Here is a 20,749-nt window from a genome sequence, read left to right on the forward strand (position 1 = left end):
CATCCCCTCTTGTAGTCAGTCTCCTACTCTGACCCCAGCCCCTAGAAACCACTGACCTGTTTTCTGTTCCCATTATTTTGCCTTTTCCAGAATGGCATATAAATAGAATCCTACACATGTAGCCTTTGCATCTGGCCTCTTTCACTCAGCATGACGCCCATGAGATTCATCCCGTAGTTCATCTGTTTCTATGGCTGATGGTCCTCCATCGTTGGCCATACACTGTTCACTTATCCAGGGGCCAGCTGAAGGTCATCAAGTTGTTTCCAGTTTGGGGCAATTATGAAAAAAGCGGTTATAAACATTTGGGTCCAGGTCTTTGTGCGGACATATGTTTTTCATTTCTTTTCAGTAAATACCAAGGAGGGGGAGTTTCTGGGCCAAATGGTAGGTACGTGTTGACTTTATAAGAAACTGCTAAAAAGAAAATAAATAAATAAATAAATAATTTTAAAAATAAATAAATAAAACATTTAAAAAATAAAAAAATAAAAGAAACTGCTAAACTATTCTCCGAAGTGGCCGTACCACCTCGCCTTCCCACCTGCAGTAGAGAAAAGTTCTACTTGCTCAGCATCCTCATCAGTACTTTTCATTTTAGCCGCTGTATGTGTATGGCTGGTGAGCGCTCTGTGTTTAATCCTCACAACAATTCCATGGAATTGATGGTACTATTTATCTCCCTTTTACTGATGAGAAAACTGAGTCTCTCAGAGACTGGATCACCAGCCCCGGGTCTTGCAGCTATTCAGAGGCAGTGCTGGGATTCAAACCCAGAACCTGGAGCCAGGGCTCTTCCTGAGATTCTTCCACAGCCTCCAGTACACCTCAGTCCGTGGGTACATAAGGGAGCAGGCACAGGGAGTGACAGAGACCCGGATTCAAGCCCCCGTTCAACCACCTCTTACCTATGTCACCTCAGGCAAGTGGCGCAACTTCTCTGGCCCTCAGTTTCCTCATCTGTAAAATGGGGATAATAACGTCACTTAACACAATGAGCCAAGAGCAGTGGTCAGTGAATCAGAGCTCCCCTGTCTCCGCTCACTGCCAGGGAAGAGAAACACGTGAACGGTGTTGTTCTGTGTCAGTTACTGCAATGACTGGCAAACGGCAGAAACCGCCAATTACAAAATCATGGCCCTACTCTGAGCACGTTCCCAAATTGCTCTTAACTAAGCTGAGTTTACATGGGATTAATTAAAACACTATGTTGAACACTTGACGCACCATATAACTCACTGAGGGAGATGAAAGATGAATAAAACACACGTAATGTTCTTCATGGTTCCTGCCCCACATCTCAATCCTGAGGGTTCCTTGACTCACCCTACTCGACCCAACCTCAGTTGCCTCCATTTCTAAGTTGGAAAGTATGCAGATCCTCCTTTATGTTTTTTAAAGTGTCATGAACAATTTCATATATGCATAACATATATATAAAGGGTAAAGAATCACGATGAGCACTCATGTACCCAATGCCCAGCGTGAGACACCATGTACCTTTGAAGGCCCCGGAGAGCCCCCAGCACATGCCCCTCCCTCCACCCTCCAGGAGGGACCCTTGAGCCAGGCTTTCCATCTGCTGCTCCCAGGACCTAGGCAGGCATCTTCAGGACCACCAGCTCCTCCACAGAAGGGCTGAGATCCGCCCACAGGTGATAGCGTAGATCAAAGGAGAAACGCTCGAGGGGGAGGAAAAGAGAGCAGAGAGAAAGCAGGTATCAAAAGATGTGAAAATGGAAAACACGGGTCAAGGATCCGCATTTGGGGCACAAAGGTGTCTTAATGGGTGAGTTTGAAATGCCAATATGCTTTGTACTAACCACCACTGGTCCCAAACTTGATCCACACTCCCCACCCCTCCGTACTCATCCAGAAGCACTGGGGGAAATTTGGAGCTTTTATAGAATCTGTGTCTCCCAATGTTGGAAAAACCAGGGGTGGCCCAGGGAATACTATCTCAGAACAAAATCCGCAGACAGGTCTCGCCACCTACTGGCGACCTCCCTCCTGCATACCCCCCTCTGCCACAATTCCTGAATAGAAGTTCTCACTCCACTTTGTCCACTGAATAAACCCCACGAAGGGAAGAATCCATTGGGTTGGAAAGCAGGGGGGATGGGTTCGATCCCTGGTCAGGGAACTAAGATCCCACATGCCACATGGCACAGCCAAAAAAAAAAAAAAAAAAAGAGAGAGAGAGAGAACTTTTCTAAGTCATTCACACCCTAGTATGAATTTCCCCAGATTGCTTTGCTCACTGCAAGCTGATTCAGCCAAGTTTTAAGCACGGAGCACCTGGGAGTCAGACCCAGATGGGGTCTCAAAGGTGGAGGCTTTGAGTAACTGAGAGGGTAGGAGAGGAGCAGTAGGAAGAAAGGGGGCACAGAAAGTGAGGGGCACAGATTCCAAAGACGAACTCGGCCTGTTTCAAGTTTGCTTCCTCCAGGAAAGGAAGCATTCTTCCACTCCCTCTCCGCTCCATCCCCTTCCTCTGTACTGTACACACCACTTTCCCAAGACTCAGCCCAACAGCCATAAGAAGCAAGAGCAAAATAAGGCCCATAGGCTAGTTAGACATCCAGCAACCCCATATAACGACATTTCCATGGGGAAAATGTGTCCTGAGTCCCAAACTACGGACCTATGAACGTGCTTGAGGAAAGCAGCTCCAGGGACACGGCCTATCACTGAAAGAACTGCTGCTCTCCGAGGATCCCAGCTGTCTGTCCCATCAGGACAAATCAGGGTGCCTGGAGCTCCTTTGACATCTGTTCAACGTTAAGTGCACTTTGGACCAATTTCGTCAAAATATTCAACTTGTCAAGTTTGGATGCATTCTATTATTTAAGAAATAAGCCACCACTTCGCCACTTGCTTTCTGCAGGGCCATCCCAACCCAGGATGTGGTTACAGTGGAAAGCTACTCAACTGGAAACTTCCCAGAACATGGCTCAGGGCAGGGACAATCTTATCAGGAAACTTTCTGTTTGGGGTGAGAGTAAAGAGTGACGTTTAGCGGCTGATAAGGCCATGCCTGAGGACTTGGGCTGTATATAAGGAGCAGCTCCTTCCTGCTGCTGTACCCCTTTCCATCTTCCCTTCTCTGGAGTCTCGGGAGCCAGGAAGAACCATGAAGTGGCTGCTCCTGCTTACCTTGATGGCGCTCTCCGAGTGCACCACCTACAAGTGAGTCTGGGGGACGCGCTGCACGAAGAGCAGCTTCCCAGGGGCTATTTCTCTTTGCTGCCCTTCCCACTGCCTTTCTTTCCTCCCGTATTTCTCCTCTTCCCTCTTCCCTTCCTCCTCTCTCTTCAACCGTCCCAAGCCTACTTTCTCCGCTCATTTGGGGACACAACACGGCAGATGTGGTTAACAGCCCAGACCCTTCAGTCCAGCCCGGGCTGGGTCCGCAGCTCCAGCACTGGGCCGGGTGACTTTGGGCAACCACGTACCCTCTCTGCATTACTGTGCCCAAAATGGGAGCAACTCCCCTCTCGACTTCCTTCTTCCGCTCTTGAGCCAGCTTTCTTTTCCTTCCAGGCCTTCCACGGCACCCCATGAGCAGGCCCCTTGGCTAATTACTCTTCTTCCTCCAAACCATCTGTTTGCAAATGCTCCGCCACAGGGTCTCGCTCACCAGAAAGAAGTCCTTGAGGCAGAACCTGATCGAGAATGGCAAGCTGAAGGACTTTCTGCAGAATCACCAATACAACATAGGCAGCAAGTACTTTCCCTCGGAGGCCGCCACCTTGATGTCCGACGAGCCCCTTCAGAACTACCTGGATGTGAGTGCGTGGGCAGGCAGTGGGCCCGCTCCAAGGACTTGGCCCAGTGGAGAGAAGGGGGTCCCAGGGGTCTGGGAAGATGGGCCAGCGCTCCAAGCCCCCAGGCAGCAGTAACCCAGGGATCTGCTCCCTGGATCTCAGAGGCACAGGGAGGGCAGGAGAACTCACAGTCAGAGTTGTCGCTCTCATTCATTCATTCATTCATTCAGTGCTTACATGGATGGAGCGCCTTCTATGTGTCAGGCACTGTGCTGGGCCCAGAGAAGCAGCAGTGAATGAACCTCAGGGAGCCCCCAGTCTCGTAGGAGAGCCTCACAAAGCGTAACACGTACAACCAGGCTGAGGCCACGCAGTGGATGTGACGCACTGAGTGTGTCGCAGGTGGCGGGCAGGGACACCTCCCTGGAGCAATGAAGAGACAGCGGGGGTTCCAAGAGGACAGGAGAGGGTCCCAGAGAGTGGGACAACTTGCACTAGACCCTGTGACACTGGGGAGCAGAGTGTATTTGAGGAAAGGAAGCCAGTGTCCATTTTCAAAGCGAGGTCTGCGGGGGTCAGTGGGTGGAGCCAGACCAGAGTCTGGGATAAGGGTCTCCATCCTAATTGCCACCGCATCATTTTAACTAGGGAATTTCAGGAAGATCCCTTTGACTCTTCTGTTTGGGACGCAAATCCCTTCAGTAGATAGTGTGTCCCCTGTGTGAAGGCCAAGGTTAGGAAGCAACGCTGCCTCTCGTTAAGAGCTTAGCCTGTGAAATTTGCCAGACCTGGAGCAGATCTAGGGTCTAAAGCTTCCGAGCCATGGGTCCTTGGGCAAGTCATTTAAATTCTCTGAGTGAGACTCAGCTTCCTCATCTGTAAGACAGAACCATTACTATCTACCATCAGAGGCTTGTTTCAAGTAATTCATGCAATAATGTAGGTTTGGGGGTTTTTTGTTTGTTTGTTTGTGGAGTGCTTAGCACAGGGCCTGGCCCTTGGTAAGAGCTTGTTCAAAGCTTGATAAAGTTAGCCCCTTTGTTCACTTAACAAATATTTATGAAGGGCCTACCCTGTGTCAGAGGCTCTCTGCCAGGAGCTGGGGAAACAATGGTGACTGAGCAAAGATCCTGGAGCTTATATTCTAGAGGGGAAGACAGATAAGAGACAAACAAATAAGAACGTAAGATAATTCCAGGTAATGACAAGTGCCACAAAGAAAAATTAATTAATTAGAGTAAGGGGAAGAAGAAGAATGGGGCAGGGGTGAATTTAGATATAGTAGTCAGGGAGGGCCTCTTGGTGCAGGTGACATTTGACTAGAGCACAGAAGGATTGATGAGAAGATCTAGAATAAACATTATCCTAGCACAAGGAATAGCAAGTGCAAAGGCCCTGGGATGGGAATGAGCTGGTCATCAAAGAAGAGCCACATCAGCGTAGCTGGGACAGAGCTGGCAAGGGAGAAACTGCTGCCACTAAGAATAAAAAGCCTGAGGACATCCTTTCTTGAAACCCATTGTACGCACCCAGATTTAGGAATAAGATATCTCAAGGGGTCTCCGCCTTTAGGTGGGTGACTTGTTTATCTCCCTTTCAACAACTTAATGAAAAAGCGCTTAAGCATTTACTCGTCTGGGTGCTGTAAGGTTCCACTCCTGTCCAAGAGTGTACATCCTCTAGGATGGCAAGACTAAGACACTCAAGGCAAGAGGGGACAGCAGATTATTATTGGGTGTTAACGAGGCTTGGGAGAGAATAGTCAGTGGGTGACAGGAGAGCAATAGGGGAAGACTTCAACGAGGAGGGGAGACCAGGCTGGGCCTTAAAGGATGGATACACTGGAGAGAGAGACAAAGGCAAGGAGGCCAGTGAAGGGGAAGGCGGGAGGTGGCTGAGATGACCCAGAGACAGTCCCCGGGGAGGCCAGGCTGTGGAGTCCCCAGTCACTGAGCTATGCTGTCCCCACCCTGGCAGATGGAGTACTTCGGCACCATTGGCATCGGAACCCCCGCCCAGGACTTCACCGTCATCTTTGACACCGGCTCCTCCAACCTGTGGGTGCCCTCCATCTACTGCTCCAGTTCTGCCTGCAGTGAGTGCCCCCCTGCCCTCTCTGGGCCCCCAGCACCAAGTCACCTAGGAGCCCTGAACACTCAGGGGCCTCAAATAGGTCCGATTTCAAGCCTGCTGGAGTCACTCAGGGATCCACTCAACAGGCATTCACTGAGCACTTACTATGTGCCAAGCACTAGGCTTAGGTGCCCTGGGAGATGAAGGGGGGACTCACACGTGGTTCCAGCCCGCAGAAATTTCAGTCCAATGGCAGAGAGAGTGTGAAGCTGCACATCACCACGGGCAGCTGTGGGCCTGCTCCACTCGGCGTTAACCTGGGGGGTCCTCAGGAGGGCCTTCAGTCAGTGAAATGGTTAGCCAGATGAGTTAGCTTTCTCCTCCAAAGCCCCGCCCAGAACCAAGGCACCCACCCAGGAAGACGCCCCCAGCCCATGACTCTGGCTCAGCTTTTGAAGTTTGACAATGTCTCTTCTTGCCCTCACAGCCAACCACAACCGCTTCAACCCTCAGGAGTCCTCCACCTTCAAGGGCACCGGCAAGACGCTCTCCGTCGCCTATGGCACCGGCAGCATGACAGGCATCCTTGGATACGACACAGTCCAGGTGAGCCTCCGCTGGCCAGCCACCTCGTCCTGCCCGGCCCTGGGGCCAGCTTCCAGGGACAGCACACGCCCCAGAACCAGGTCATTCAAGCAATACGGGTCTCGGTGATCCCAAAAGTAACCTGATTGGGGCATGCGGAAAGTGGCAGAGACACCACAGACATTTCTAGCGGAGGAGCAGCAGTGGTAAGGGGGTGGGTGCCTGGAGCCAGAAGCCAACCTCAGAGTCACCCAAGTTGAATGCTATGGAGGGGGCAGCGAGAAGGGAGAAAATGCCTCAGTTCTCTTTTAGCACCTCCTCTTCTTCCTCCTCCCCCCAACCCACGGCCCCCTCGAGTCACAAAATCTCCACAAGCACCCCCATTTTCCAGGGCACAGCAGGGGTCAAGGGCTCTGATTTGCCTGGGGTCTGCTTTGCATCCGATCTTCAGAAACACAAACACATGGTGACCATCTGTTCCGCAGCAAATTCTCACACCAAGTTGCAGACGGTGCCCATCTGGAGATCAGCCTCGACTGTTACTTCCAGTGGAATAACAAGCGTTCCCAGGGATAATCCCTCTCCTCTCCTTCCAGCCTGATGCCCCGGAAGCCAAGTCCTACACGAAATGAACCAGGGATGCTCTGGGCCCGGGGCTGGCACCCCGCAGTGCTCAGCCAGCACAAGCTGATTGTGAACATCTTGGTTTCCCCACCCAGGTTGGAGGCATCTCCGACACCAACCAGATCTTTGGCCTGAGTGAGACAGAGCCCGGCTCCTTCCTGTACTACGCTCCCTTCGATGGCATCCTGGGTCTGGCCTACCCCAGCATCTCCTCCTCCGGGGCCACCCCTGTTTTTGACAACATGTGGAACCAGGGTCTGGTTTCCCAAGACCTCTTCTCCGTCTACCTGAGCAAGTAAGTTAGGCAAGGAAGTTGCGGTCACCTGGTCCAGCAGGGGGCTGTCGAAGGCTGGGTGGGCTGGAGAGAGTCTTGGCAAGCCGGGGATTGGAAAGGTCAATGTCTAAGGCTCTCTAAGGTATATCTTTGGAGAGAATGGTGCCAAATTCCTCTCTGATGAACCACCTTCATTCGTCTTATTTTACTAGCGAGAGTCTTTGTCACCTTGCCTTACACAAGTCAAATATCATTAGCCATTTGCTCTCCTGAAGACCACCATTTAAAGTGAATCCACTTAAAATTGGGGCCAAAAGTCCATAGCAAAAAATGAAAAGAAGATTTGATTGGGACTTACATCTTGAACAGTGAAACTTTTAAATGATGAAAGCAAGTTTCTTCCATTAGTTAACAAAATCTAGGTTCCAGGTGTGACTATGAGTTAATTCTAAGAAAAAGGAATTACAAAGTCTTGATTTTGGCTGAGTAGAAGTTTATGCCAGAATATCTGAGGGTGTGTCCTCGACTTTCCCAAGACACTCAACTTTCCTCTGACATTCACATCCTTCTCTCTTGAAGCGATTTGTCACCATCGATGTGCTTCCCTTTAGTTATTGACTGTTCTGCTATCATCTCATTGTGTCACAGATGCTGTCAGATGTTTACAGGGAAGGCAGGGTGGGGTTGGGTGAGTTGGGGTCACGTTCTGTCTGTGTCCAGTTCTTCAGTGATTAATTTCTTATTGTCATCTACATTTGTTTCCCTATCTAACCGAAAACTGCAGAGATTTAGACAACGAATATTCCAGTAACCAGGACTCCTGCAGTTTACAGCAGGAGGGCCCTTTTATCCTTTTTTCCTCTTGGCCACTTAATATTCAAGTTTCAGCTCTTAAACATAGTCTGCTTTTATGGGCACTTAGATATTTCACATGGGGCCGACTAGAACAGAGTTTCTCAATCTCAGCACTATTGACATTTTTGGACCAGATGATTCCTTGCTGTTGGGGGCTGTCCTGGGATGTCTGGTAGCCTCCCCGGCCTCTACCTACTAGACGCCAGGGGCTCCCCCGACCCCCACCCAATCATGACAATCAAAAACACCTCCAGACGTTGGCAAACCATGAACTACACTATCAAGGCCTTAAGAGCAGACACTGTCATTCATTCATTTCTCTTGAGGTCCCCGCAGCAATGAGAGAGAGTATTTGGTGGAAACCACACAACACTTCGGAACCAGAAAGACCTGGGTTCTAATCTTGGTTTTGCGGCTCCCTGGCTGTGTGACCTTGGGCACATTGCCTCACCTCTCTGAGCCTCAGTTTCCTCACTGTAAAACAGAAATAATAATAACAATAGTGACTATGGCATGGATCTTGGTGTAAGGATTACAGGAAGCCCTGTGGGTCACACACTCTGCGTGGCTCCTGGCACCGGCAAGAGTCCGATCAAGAGTAGCTCTTAGAATGCCCACAGTTTATATGTTCAGTTGAATGAGTGAATGAATGAATGAACAAATGAATTCCTGCCTTTTCCCCTCCACTTTCCATAGAGATGATGAGAGCGGCAGCGTGGTGCAGTTCGGTGGCATCGATTCTTCTTACTACACGGGAACCCTGAACTGGGTGCCTATTTCTGTTGAGGGTTATTGGCAGATCACCGTGGACAGGTGAGGTCACCATGGATGGGCAATATCCTGGCATGGGCCCCAGACCCCATTTCTTTACAGACTCATAGTTAACTAAGAATTCCAGGATCCCCCTGGAACAGGCAGCACAGGGAAACGTGCTCCAGGAGGAGAAGGCGGAGGTTGGCCGAGCCAGAGAGACCCTGACAAGGGCACGTCACAGGAGGAAGAGCGCTGTCAGGAACCCCCAGACACTCTGCAAGGATGAGACAGCCACTTCCCTTCTGAGCAAGGAGGCAGGACAATCTACCAGCATCCCTGGGGAGAGGGGAGGACCCCCCCTGTCCATACATCTCGGCATTTAGGGGGCCTGTCACTTTTGGTCTAGGATCAGGGCAAAACGGCAGAGAAGTTGTTTCAAACCATTTCCTCCCACTTTCCCCTTCAAAGCCTGTCTGCCCCCAGGCAGCCTCATCCTCTGGCTGTTCTGCCCCCAGCTGGCCTGCTAGGGTGACCCATTGCCCAGGTTTGCCCAGGAGTGAGCAGTTTCCTGGGATGCCAGTCTTTCAGTACTAAAACCAAGACAGTCCTAGGCAAACTGGGACACACTGGTCACCCTACGTCTGCCCCAGCCATGCTAACACCCCGTCAGTTCCTCGAACTCCTGCCCCTGCTCCCCTTGGGTCTAGAACAGGGCAGTCAGGGCTGGACTTACCTGGCCATCACTCCAGTGTCTCCATCACTCCCCACCCTCTGTCCCCTCTACCTGTGATGTCCTCCTCCAACTCCTCACCTCCCTAGCAACCTCTGGGCGTCTGCTTCCCTGAGAAGCCTTCCCTGGTTGCTCCACACCACCACCCTCACCCCGGCTTGTGTTCCTGTTCCCTGCTCCTCCTCGATCATAACTTATCTTTCCAGCTAGAGTGGAAGCTCCCTGCAGCCAGAAACCGTGCACCCATCTTGTTTGGCTTTGCATCTCCTGTGCCTAACACAGAGTAGGCACTCAGTAAATATTTGTAGAACACATGAATGCATAGAATGAATGAGTGTGTGAATGAGAGAAGCTGAAATTTTATGCATCGGCCAATGGATGGGGAAGAGGGACCCTCCAGGGTCACCTGGTTCCTCCTTGGGAGATGTACTCCCTGGGGGCTCAGGGGACCCTAACTTGCATCTCTTCCTCAGCATCACCATGGGTGGAGAGCCCATCGCTTGCAGCAATGGCTGCCAGGCCATCGTTGACACCGGTACCTCTCTGCTGGCCGGCCCAACCAATGCCATTGCCAACATCCAGAGCTACATTGGAGCCAGTGAGGATTCCTATGGCAGTGTAAGTCCAGCCCTGACTGCCCTGTTCTAGACCCAGATGGTGGATCTGCCACACAGGAGGGATGAAAGCCTTTCTAATCCTCACTCTTTCCAGATGGCGATCAGCTGCTCCAGCATCAACAGCCTGCCCGACATCGTCTTCACAATCAATGGCGTCCAGTACCCTGTTCCCCCCACGGCCTACATCCTGCAGGTAAGGGGGCTCTGAGCCTTCCACCTAGATGTGCCTGCACAGAATGTGGCCACATACTCCCCCTTGGCACAAGGGCAAGTGCACTTCCACAAGCTAGAGCTAACATCTGCTCTGGACACCCTCTGGAGAAAAAGAACACTTCAAAAATAAATGCATGATTGAGAATTGGGATGCAACACCCCCAGGGGGAAAAAGCAAGGCAAGGGCTGATGGCGTGAAAAGAAGATTTTTAGTTGGACACCAGAGTCCAAGCTCTGGGTCTCAATTACTAGCCCATAGATATTGAGCAAGTTACAACCTTCCTTAGCCTCAGTTTCCTTGTCTAAAAGCTAGAGCTTTCCCCACGCTCAGGGTGTGGTTAGGGTAATCACGCGAGATTGGCCACATCAAAGCTACAAAGGGTTGGGCAAATAGAAATCACAGCTTCCATAGGGTAAGGGCTTATGATGCTCCTACTGTCTCTACCAAATAAAAATCTTTAGTCAGATAAGCCACAGGAAAATTCTGCCTTCGATTACAATGCCGGATGGAAAACTAGTTTTGCCCAGTGGGTAGATGTTATTCAGCAAGAAGTAGGGAGGCCCAGGCCCCTCCCCCAGGGATGCTGATTAATTAGGAGGGAGTGGGGCCTGAGCCATGGTGGGAGGTGGGGCACAGGGGGGGGGTCAAAGCTCCACAGGTGATTCTAATACACAGCCAAGTTTGCTGGCCCAGTGACTTAGTGAATGAAAAGGACGAACAGCTGATCCGGTTTGCCACTGGTCAGGATCAGAATAATGAGAAAAGGCTGTGTCACCAGGGCTTTCAAAATCCTTCCCGGCAGCTGAGTTCTCCCTAAAGCCCTTAGCTGCAATGCTGACGTCAGGGCGTATGCATCTGCCAGAAACACTGGATAATGTCTGGTAATCCCTGGAAACCAAGAGTGCAGTAAGCCCCTTATACAGGCAGATCCCAGGCCAGGAAGAGCCAAGTCCCCAGGCACGAGCCAGGAAGCTCCTCCTTGCACGTGCCTGGCAGGGGACCATGGCCCTGGATGCTCACGCCCCAGCGCCTGTCACTGCTGGGTCTGTGTCCCAGCTCCAGTTTTATTCTCCTTTCCTCCAGAGCCAGGGAAGCTGCTCCAGCGGATTCCAGGGCATGAACATCCCCACCACCTCCGGAGAGCTCTGGATTCTGGGTGACATCTTCATCCGCCAGTACTACACTGTCTTTGACAGGGCCAACAACCAGGTCGGCCTGGCTCCCGTGGCCTGAGCCCGAGTCTTTCCGGCCACTTCCCAGGAAGATCCCGCCCTGGTTTCTGTGCCTGTTTGTTCTTCGATGTAGATAATTCTCCTGATTGTTCTTCCTCTGGGACTGTGGAGGTGGAATCTTGGCCGTTCCCTGTCACACCAATAACATAGAATAAATCATAACCTCCTGGAAAATGCTTTATGGGGTTGCGTCTCTTTGTCAGTGTTCCCCTTTACATCACTGGGGTCAGAATGCCAGGGCAGGGGGACAGAACTGACCACATGCATTTGGACAGCACCAAACACAGTGCCAGTGGCAGCACACTCTTTGTAACAGAGCCGGGAAGATGAATGGGCCTCGGTTGGGCCAGCTGGGAGCATCATGTAAGAAGTTGGGGACCAGAAATGCCAGGCCCGTTGCCTCCTCATAGAAGAGAGCACCTGAGTTCTTGGTTGAGGGAGTAACTTCTTATTTTCCCCAAAGCCAAGAAGAGATAAGGAGAAAAGGAGAAAGATTAAGGAGAGGTGCCCACTGATGGTGACTTCCTAAGTAGGGCAGGCAGGGTGGTAATGACCGTGAGACATGGGCCAGAGTGGTGAGAGAAGCTGACACCCCAAAATCTACCAGGCTGTCCTGTGGTGAGCTGGTTGATGCAGACTTACCCTTGGGAGCCCCTCAATACTCTGGGTGCAGGACACCAAGCTGATCCATTTCCCCATTGGTGATTGAAAGAGGATGGTTTTCCATTCCCCAAGGAGAGGTTGAGAGAGGGAGCTGACATGCCTTTGGCAAACCTACCCTAGAAAGGCAGCCAGGAAATATCTAGAGCAGCATTTCTCAGAATGGGTTTTGGTAGCAAAATGTTCAATGAAAAAGTTTCAAAATAAGTATGGAACAGGCCACATTCTAGGCCCTTCTTCGAGGTTCACAAGGCACAGTTCCCAATCAAAGGCTCTGAGAACTCCTGCCGCAAAATGATCTGTTTCACTTTGACTCAGTTCAGCTTGATCCCAATTCCTCTTCTGCCGGTGAACCTATTCCAGTCCTGTGCTCCTCGGCGTGCACGTTGGAAAAATTCCCATAGCGCCTGCTTCTGCTGGGTTCCAGGCTGTCCGCTGGAGATACCGGCCTGAGCGCTGGAGCTGGGCCTCCCTGCTGAGGCGGACTGACTTCCGGGTGCCCAGAACAAGATGGCTTTAGGAATTCTTGTCACATCATCCCCCAATTTGTAATTTGTCACATAAATACGAGATATTAGGCTCAAGAAAGGGTGAGGTGAGCTCTTCCTACCCAATGCCCCAGGTCTTCCCAATGTCACTTATACCCTATCTAGCTGCGCAATCTTTTTAAAACATAAATTCAATCACAACCCTCCCTTGCTTCAAACCTTTCATTAATGCTCTGCAATTGCACTTGGAATAAGACATTATATCTTTGGTGTGGCTTCAAGGCCCTGCATGCTCTGGTCCCCATGGACCTTCCCTGTCTCACCTTAATCCCTCTTACCCTGAGCTTCCACCTCCCTGGCCTTCGCCCACCTCCACAAATACCCAAGTTCTTCCCCACCCCCAGGCCTTTGCACACACTGTTCCCTTTGCTTGCTGTTCCCTTTTTCTTGACCTGCTAACTCCTAGCATCCTGCAGGTGTCAGCTTACACATCAATTCCCTGTGAAGCCCTCCCTGACCACCCTCTCATGGGGTGGCCCTCCTTTCCTTTATGGCACTGGGCAGAGCTGGAGATGATGCCTTAGTGGGAGTGTTTGTGTCAGATCCACCAAGGCAGAGACTGTGATCATTTAACTGTTGAAGCCCCAGCAGCAAGAGCAGGGCCTGGCACATTGGAGGTACTCAATAGATATTTGCTGACTTGAGTGATGAATTCAAAATAATTTTTTTTTTTTGACTGCACCGCACAGCTTGTGGGATCTTAGTTCCCCGACAAGGGATCGAACCTGTGCCCTCAGCAGTGAAAGCATGGAGTCCTAACCACTGGACCTCCAGGGAATTCCCTCAAGATAATTTTTTTAAAAGAAAGCAACTAGGATAAGACGAAAGAGTGGATCTGATTTGAGAGAGGCCATGGTTAAGACCACAGATGGGGGACTTCCCTGGTGGCTCAGTGGTTAAGAATCCGCCTGCCAATGCAGGGGACACAGGTTCAAGCCCTGGTCTGGGAAGATTCCACATGCTTCAGAGCAACTAAGCCCGTGCACCACAACTACTGAAGCTCACGTGCCTAGAGCCCGTGCTCCACAACAAGAGAAGCCACCACAGTGAGAAGCCTGCGCACTGCAACAAAGAGTAGCCCCTGGTCTCCGCAACTAGAGGAAGCCCGCGCGCAGCAACGAAGACCCAATGCAGCCAAAAAATAAATTGATTGATTAAAAAATAAAAAAAGACCACAGACGGGTCCACTCTCACCCCCACTGACATTCTGTCCTAGTCATACCTGGTCATGGGACCAACAGGTGGATTCTCAGGCTTCTGGGGATGAATTTCATGATGTCCTGGCTCTTTGCTGTGTTTGTGTTTCTGCTATTTCCCCGAGCACCCGCCATGCCCCAGGCAGTACTCCAGGCCCCAGGGATGCAGCCAGGTCTCGCCAGACCCTTCCTGCTCTCCTGCTCCTGGCCCCATCCCCTCCCCCCACCCCGTGTTCCCCCTTCTCAGCCCCGGCAGCTGCAGCACAGCCCCTCAACCCTGGGATTCTTGGATCCAGACAGAATCTAAAAAGGATCCCCATTAGACAGCTCATTTATACTAGAAAACCCCACGTTAACATATCTGATCTGACACTTTGCTCCACAAGATAAGGTGGATTCACATTCCCTCTCTACGGTCTCAGGCCTCTTCCCCATCCATCTTTCCCCATTTCCTGAGGGCCTCGGGGGTCTAAGCTCAGTTCAATCCATCTTTTCCACTCATACTCTTCCAGGAGTGGTTTTGGTGTTTTTTGTTTTTTGTTTTTTGGGGTTTTTTTTTTTTTGCTGCACCACACGGCTTGCAAGATGTTAGTTCCCCAACCAGGGTTCGAACCCCCGCCCACGGCAATGAAAGCGCCGAGTCCTAATCACTGGACCGCCAGGGAATTCCCCAGGAGTGTTATTTTCATCTCATAGGTCTCTGCTCTGATCTGTGGAACCCAGGCCCTGCCGAACGTGGATTCCTGCACATCGCTGGAGGGGGCATCCATTGGTACAACCCCTAAGGAGCGCCATTTGGCACTATCCATCAAAATGAGAAATGTGTATACCTTTTGGCCCAGTAACTTCACTTCTGGGAATTTATCTTAAAGATAGACTTGCACACGTGCAAAATGATGTAAGGCCGAGGTTACTCTTTGTAGCATCTTTTGTAAGAGCAAGATTTGAAACAACCCAAATGTCCGCCCCCCGGGGATGGTTAAATGACTTCTGCTGTGTGCGCACAGGAGCCACTGCGCAGCTGCGAAGAGCAAAGAAATGAAGATGCTCGCTAGGGACTGGGACAGAAAGATCTTGAGAAGAGACTGTTAGGTGAAAAACCACAAACAAACTGAAAAACGGGTGATAACAGAGCCTATGCTATTTTATCTTTGAATTATAAAGAAAATAAGATTTGCTTGCACATAAATAAAGAAACAGAGAAAGGGTACCCAAGAACCAGACACCACAAAAGTGGTGGGGAGGGTGGGGGGGGCCTCGGTGGATGTGGGGATGGGGAGACCCCTCACTAAAACAATTTTACACGTCTTTATTTCTAGTGATGGGATGTACTACACATTCAAAATAAGTTAATGAAAGGCATTTTTAAACCTTTGAAAGTTTATCCTAACTTGAAACCTACTGTGGTGTGTCCTCAAGCCCGTTTATCTGATAAACTCCAAAAGCAGGTCTCTTGAACCGGGTCCGATCATTTGGCCCGTCAGGAATTTCCTAGGTCCAGTGACACTGACCCTGTGGAACAGGCTCCAGCCCACCCTCCGCGTCCTCTACTGCAGGGGTCCCCGACCCCGGGAACCACGGGCCGTACCGCACAGCAGGAGGTGAGCGGCAGGCAAGCGAGCGAAGCCTCATCTTCCGCTCCGCATCGAGATTGCGTCATCGCCTGAACCACCACCAGCTCCACCCCGTGGAAAAACCGTCTTCCACGAAACCGGTCCCTGGTGCCAAACTGCTGGGGACCACTGCTCTAGTGCTTCCTAGAACCCGACATATGGACTCCTAGCTAGGGGGAAATGCAGGGTGTATTTCCCCAAGAACAAACACCCCGCACACACGCACCTGCTTGTTGGAGCCCAGGCTGCTAAGAATTCAGACCAGCTCATGCATTCGTTAAAAGCACTCTGTGCCCAGGAATTCCCTGGCGGTCCAGTGGTTAGGACCCGGTGCTTTCACTGCCATGAACCAGGATTCGATCCCTGGTCAGGGAACTAAGATCCCACAAGCCGAGTGGTGCGGCAAAAAAAAAAAAAAAAAAAAAAAAAAAGCACTCTGTGCCCATCTGGGGTCTTGAAAGTGGTCCTCTGGCCTCCTGGTGCCAGTCAGGGCTGGGCAGGGGGTGTCACACTGGGGCTTATCGCAAGCAGAACATGTTCTTACCAAGTTGGGTCCCACCAAGGCCTCCCAACGTGTCACAATGGCACCACCTATTCACGGGGTGGGGGGTCAGGGGGGTGGGGAGAGGGGGAGGAGGAGCGCTCCGAGCTGCCCTCAGTGGTCCTGAGAAGGGCCTGTGGTGACCACGGTGTGGGTGGTGAGAGCCCTGGCCCAGCCACGGGGTGCTCTGGAGGCAGCTCCTGCACCTCCTCCCCAACCCCATCCCCCAGGTCTTCTTAGGCCCAGAGCGAGCAGACAGGAGGCAGGCGTGATCCTTGCGTGAGGCCAGCTGGACATGCTGGAGAGCCGACAGGAGCTCAAGAGCAAGAGAGGGACAAGAGTGGCATCCTCAAGCCTTCGGGGGACAATTCTGAGGTGTGTGCTACATGACCTCCCAGAGGGTCCGCAGAAGGAAGGGGTGCCAATTGCCCATGGCAGTGACCTTTTTAACAAAAGCTGATTGGTTTTCTTCCCTTCTCTGTCTCCCTTCCCCCTCCCTCACCGTGCTCTCTGGGATCACCTTCCGGGGCAGCGACTCTCATCAAAATCTCTCTCTCCGGGTCTGCCCTTGGGGAGCTCAAACTAAGATAAGGCAGTCTTGGCACCTTGAATAAACTGCAGCCATCAAGTGTCTCTCTGCAACTCCAACGGAACAAGCCAACCAAATGCGACTTGAAGGGGAAAAGCCCAGACTGGGAGTCCAAAGCCCAGAGCCCGCCACCCAGATCAGCCTTCCTAATCTGTGCAACCTTCAGACACTCTCCTGACCTCGCTGGGCTTCTGTGGTCTCAGCTGTAAGCGGGGGATGGGAGTGTCTCAGATAATCATGTTTTTATACTTGGACCGACTTGAGGGAAGTGTCTACAGCTGTCCTCCCGCCCCCCACCCCTCAGCCTCTTTTTTTTTTTTATGGCCACGCCGCGCTGCTTGCGGGATCTCAGTTCCCCGACCAGGGACTGAACCCAGGCTCTGGCAGTGAACGTGCGGAGTCCTAATCACTAGGTCACCAGGGAACTCCCCGCCCCAGCCTTTTTTTTTTTTTTAATGTTCAAAATGAACACCATTTACCTGAGTTCTATGGAGAGGGGAGACTAGTATTAAAACTTGAATTGCATCCTTTATTGAAAAGAGGGATAGCGGTGAGAAAATTGGCCCTGACTCTGAGCCTCTACCATGTCGAGAGCTGGCTTGTTTGAGGAGCAGAGCCAGTCAGTGTTCTACACTTTCATCCTGAAGTTAGATCCCAAGTGGCATCATGAAGCTGGGCGGGCTGCACAAGGTCACAAGCACAAAGCCCCGAGACTTAACGGAGTCTGTATTATATGCTATCATCTCAACTCCATGAGGAAGGACTGTTGTGATCCCATTATACAGATGAGGGAACCGAGACCTAAGGTCTCACGGCTAGTCACAGCGAGTAGGGCTCAAACATGGGTTTCATGGCACCCCAGACCTCATTCAATCACACCCTTTGTGTCTTAACTGGTCTCTAAGTAAGATGGTCTCTAAGTCCTTTGCATCCCTAAAGTCTTTGGTTTTCATGCTCCTAATTCCAAATTCATTATTCCTGCCATCCTGCTTGGATTAGGACCCCTCCCTACACTAACACCTGGGGTGGATAACCCAGATGGCCTTTGCAGCCAGTGCCCACTGGGGACGCTCCCCACTGGGATACATGATGAGCAGCAGGGCAGAGAAGAGGCGAGGGGGGTATGGCCTGCGCCAGTGTAGGTGCAGCCCCCTTGGGTTTCAGGGGTAGCAAGTTGGTGACATGGTGACAGCATAGTTCTCTGTCTTCCACCCCCATCTCACTTTCCCCCATCAATGCTAGCACTGTCCTCTTTCCAGCTGTCATGGAAACTGGGCTGCCGTCCAGACCGTCCAGATGCCCCCTTCAGGATAGACGCATTTATTACCCCAGCCGCAGGGAAGGTTGTTGACTGACAGCTCTCAGCCACCAGCCCTCACAGGGAACTGCCTTGGCTGACACCCTTTTCCTGGGCCTGCTCCCCACAGATAGAATTACTGGCCAAGATGGGGGCACAAAGCCCTGTCCCCTTGCCCCAACTCAGGCTGACTCTGAAGGCCAGCCCAGCCTCAGAGCTCCACAGGGGGCTGGCTGAGACCGTGCCACTGCCGGGCCCCACCCCTGCCTCCTGCTTGCCTCCCTCGGCCCACAGATGTTAAAGCTAAGCACAGGCCCTAAGACTCCACCTGCCTACTATTCCCTCCCAGGGAACCCAACCTGCGAAGGCCTCTCCATCCTCACTTTAGAAGTCTCCTAGCATCAAAGGCCACCAGGTACTTACCTAAGACCCCTCCCAATCTAGCCCCAGGTCTGTGCAGGCTTTTCTCCCAAGCTGGGGGTTGAGGTGGGCACTAGCTCAGCACCTGTGGGCTTGCAGTGATGTTTTCCCACCTTTCCAAAGGCGAGAAGTGAATGAGCAGGGCAGCCTGGGGGAGACCGAGACAGATTTTAATCAGGAAACCTCGGGTGAGGACACATGACAGCTGGTGGCACAATCCCAGTGGAATCCCAGGCCCCGCGGACCCTCCTCCTCCAGAGGAGGGACTCAGCTGCCCCAACCTTTCTCAGAAGACAGGCGGCCCACGCAGTCCAGGGAGGATGCTGACGGTGGAGAACGTGTTGCTGGATTCTCACAACACATCCCAGATGCTTCTTGGGAGCAAGGCTACATTGGGCCCTGAGGGTTTTCCATCCCCACCAGGGGTCCTGAAGGAGTCCGCAGCCTCACTGGCCCTCAGAGCCGCCCTGCAAGCTCCCAGCGCCTCTGGCAGAGTCTTCTCTGTCTGGCATCTCCCGGGCACGGCCCTGAAATGGAGGCCTGCTTACACTGTGGACTCCTCCTCCTGTGAGGGTCCCATGGTGGGCTCCTGGGGGCCAGGGCTGGCCGTGGCTGCAAGGGCTGCAGAGAGTCTGGAGGTGGCTGGAGACAGTCTGTGAGGCCTGAGGATAGTGACAGGGGCCTCTGAGGGGCTGGGGCCCATCACGGAAAGGGCTGAGGCTCTACGCCGGATGGTGGCAGGCAGAGAAGGCTGTCTGGATGCTGTGTGGGCCCCAGAGGCTGAGGACGAGGGCTCTGGAGTAACAGGAGGTGGCCCGGGAGCCCCGGGAGAGGCCGGAGGTAGAGAGGAGGCTCCTGGAGGGATTGAAGGCCCTGATGAGGGCCGAGGGGGCTGGGAGGCCCCGGGCTCCCCTGGGAACATGGCCCCTGGCCCCAAAGGGGGTGAGGGTAAGGCCTGGGCTCCTGAGGGGCTCACGGGTATAGTCTGCATGCTAGACAGGTTCGTTCTCAGGAGGAGCTGGAGGAGCTGGAGCGCTGGCCTCTGAGGTGACACCGCTGGGGGCCCCGGGCAGGAGCTGCAGTTGAGCAGGGCCTCGGGGTCTCCACGGGGGGTCCGGGCCACTTTGCTGAGCTCAAAGTCTCCACGAGGGGAGGGACCCCGGCTTTCTTCCAGGGAATCTAGAGAGGGGGCGGGGCAAGAAGATGCTCAATGGTTCTTCCCTACGACTGAGGCAGGTCTGGGATGAGCTGCACTGAGGACAGTGCCCCAGCTCTGTCCCTTGAGGGTCCCTGTGCACCGGCAGCTGGGGTTGGGGCATCCCGCCGGCTCCTGCCTCCAGGAAGGGAAGACCCAAAAGGAACCATGAGCAGAGAGAGACAGTTCACCAAGGCACTGGCTGTGTGACCTTGTGTGAAGCACATAACTCCCCTGGGCCTCCATTTCCCCATCTGTAAAATGGGCATCATAATAACAGTGATGACCACATAGGCCACGCAATGAGGACTGAATGAAACGGAGCCTGAGAGGTCTCAGCCTAAACCCAAATGTAAACTCTGGACTTTGGGTGACAATCATGTGTCAGAGTAGGTTCATTGATTGTAGCAAATGTACCATCTGGTGGGGGATGTTGACAGCAGGGGGCGCTGTGCGTGGGGCGGGGGCGGATTCAGGGAGCTGTCCGAACCTTCTGCTCGATTTTGCTGTGACCCTAAAAATGCTTTAAAAAAAAAAGTCTATTGAAAAAATTTGTTTTTAAGTCTCAGCCTGGAGGCCAGCGCATCATAAGGGCTTAATCCATGGCGGGAGAACAAGGGAAGGAAGGAAGAATATTGGAGAAAGGTATGATCAGGGAGGAGACGGAGGCTGGTAAACACATTACAAACTGGAATGATTACATTTTAAAAATCATCAAAAGATAACCTATAATTTTTTTTAAAATTGTGAATCACCCTGCTGTACACCTGAAAGTTATACAATATTGTACATCAAATATACCTCAATTGAAATATATATATAAACCATCAAAAGGATAATCACAAAAACCACTTTACCAAAAACCACTGAATTGTGTACTTTGAGCGTGTGACTTAGAGGGTGTGTGAATTATATCTCAAGAAAGCTGTTCTTTTTTTTTTTTTTTAATTATCAAAAGGAAACAAT

General features: G+C 51.9%; 2 protein-coding genes across 5 annotated transcripts in view; one reads left to right on the forward strand and one right to left on the reverse strand.

Annotated features, from left to right (window-relative positions):
* Positions 1 to 3,128: 3,128 nt before the first annotated feature.
* Positions 3,129 to 11,870, forward strand: LOC133099667 (pepsin A). The gene is made up of 9 exons (XM_061203438.1): positions 3,129 to 3,189; positions 3,629 to 3,788; positions 5,745 to 5,862; positions 6,328 to 6,446; positions 7,145 to 7,344; positions 8,875 to 8,991; positions 10,135 to 10,279; positions 10,373 to 10,471; positions 11,576 to 11,870. Exons 1-9 carry the CDS (start codon positions 3,134 to 3,136, stop codon positions 11,723 to 11,725), a joined length of 1,164 nt encoding a protein of 387 aa, XP_061059421.1. The 5' UTR covers positions 3,129 to 3,133; the 3' UTR covers positions 11,726 to 11,870.
* Positions 11,871 to 18,782: 6,912 nt separating this feature from the next.
* Positions 18,783 to 20,749, reverse strand: part of VWCE (von Willebrand factor C and EGF domains) — a 29,537-nt gene continuing 27,570 nt past the window's right edge. For all 4 annotated transcript variants that reach the window (XM_061203441.1, XM_061203442.1, XM_061203440.1 and 1 more), the window contains one exon: positions 18,783 to 19,767. In XM_061203441.1, coding sequence (XP_061059424.1) covers positions 19,133 to 19,767 — 635 coding nt within the window. In that variant the 3' untranslated portion in view covers positions 18,783 to 19,132. The remainder of the gene's footprint in view (positions 19,768 to 20,749) is intronic.

Source organism: Eubalaena glacialis, chromosome 10 (genome assembly GCF_028564815.1).
Source record: "Eubalaena glacialis isolate mEubGla1 chromosome 10, mEubGla1.1.hap2.+ XY, whole genome shotgun sequence".
Classification (NCBI taxonomy): Eukaryota; Metazoa; Chordata; class Mammalia; order Artiodactyla; family Balaenidae; genus Eubalaena; species Eubalaena glacialis.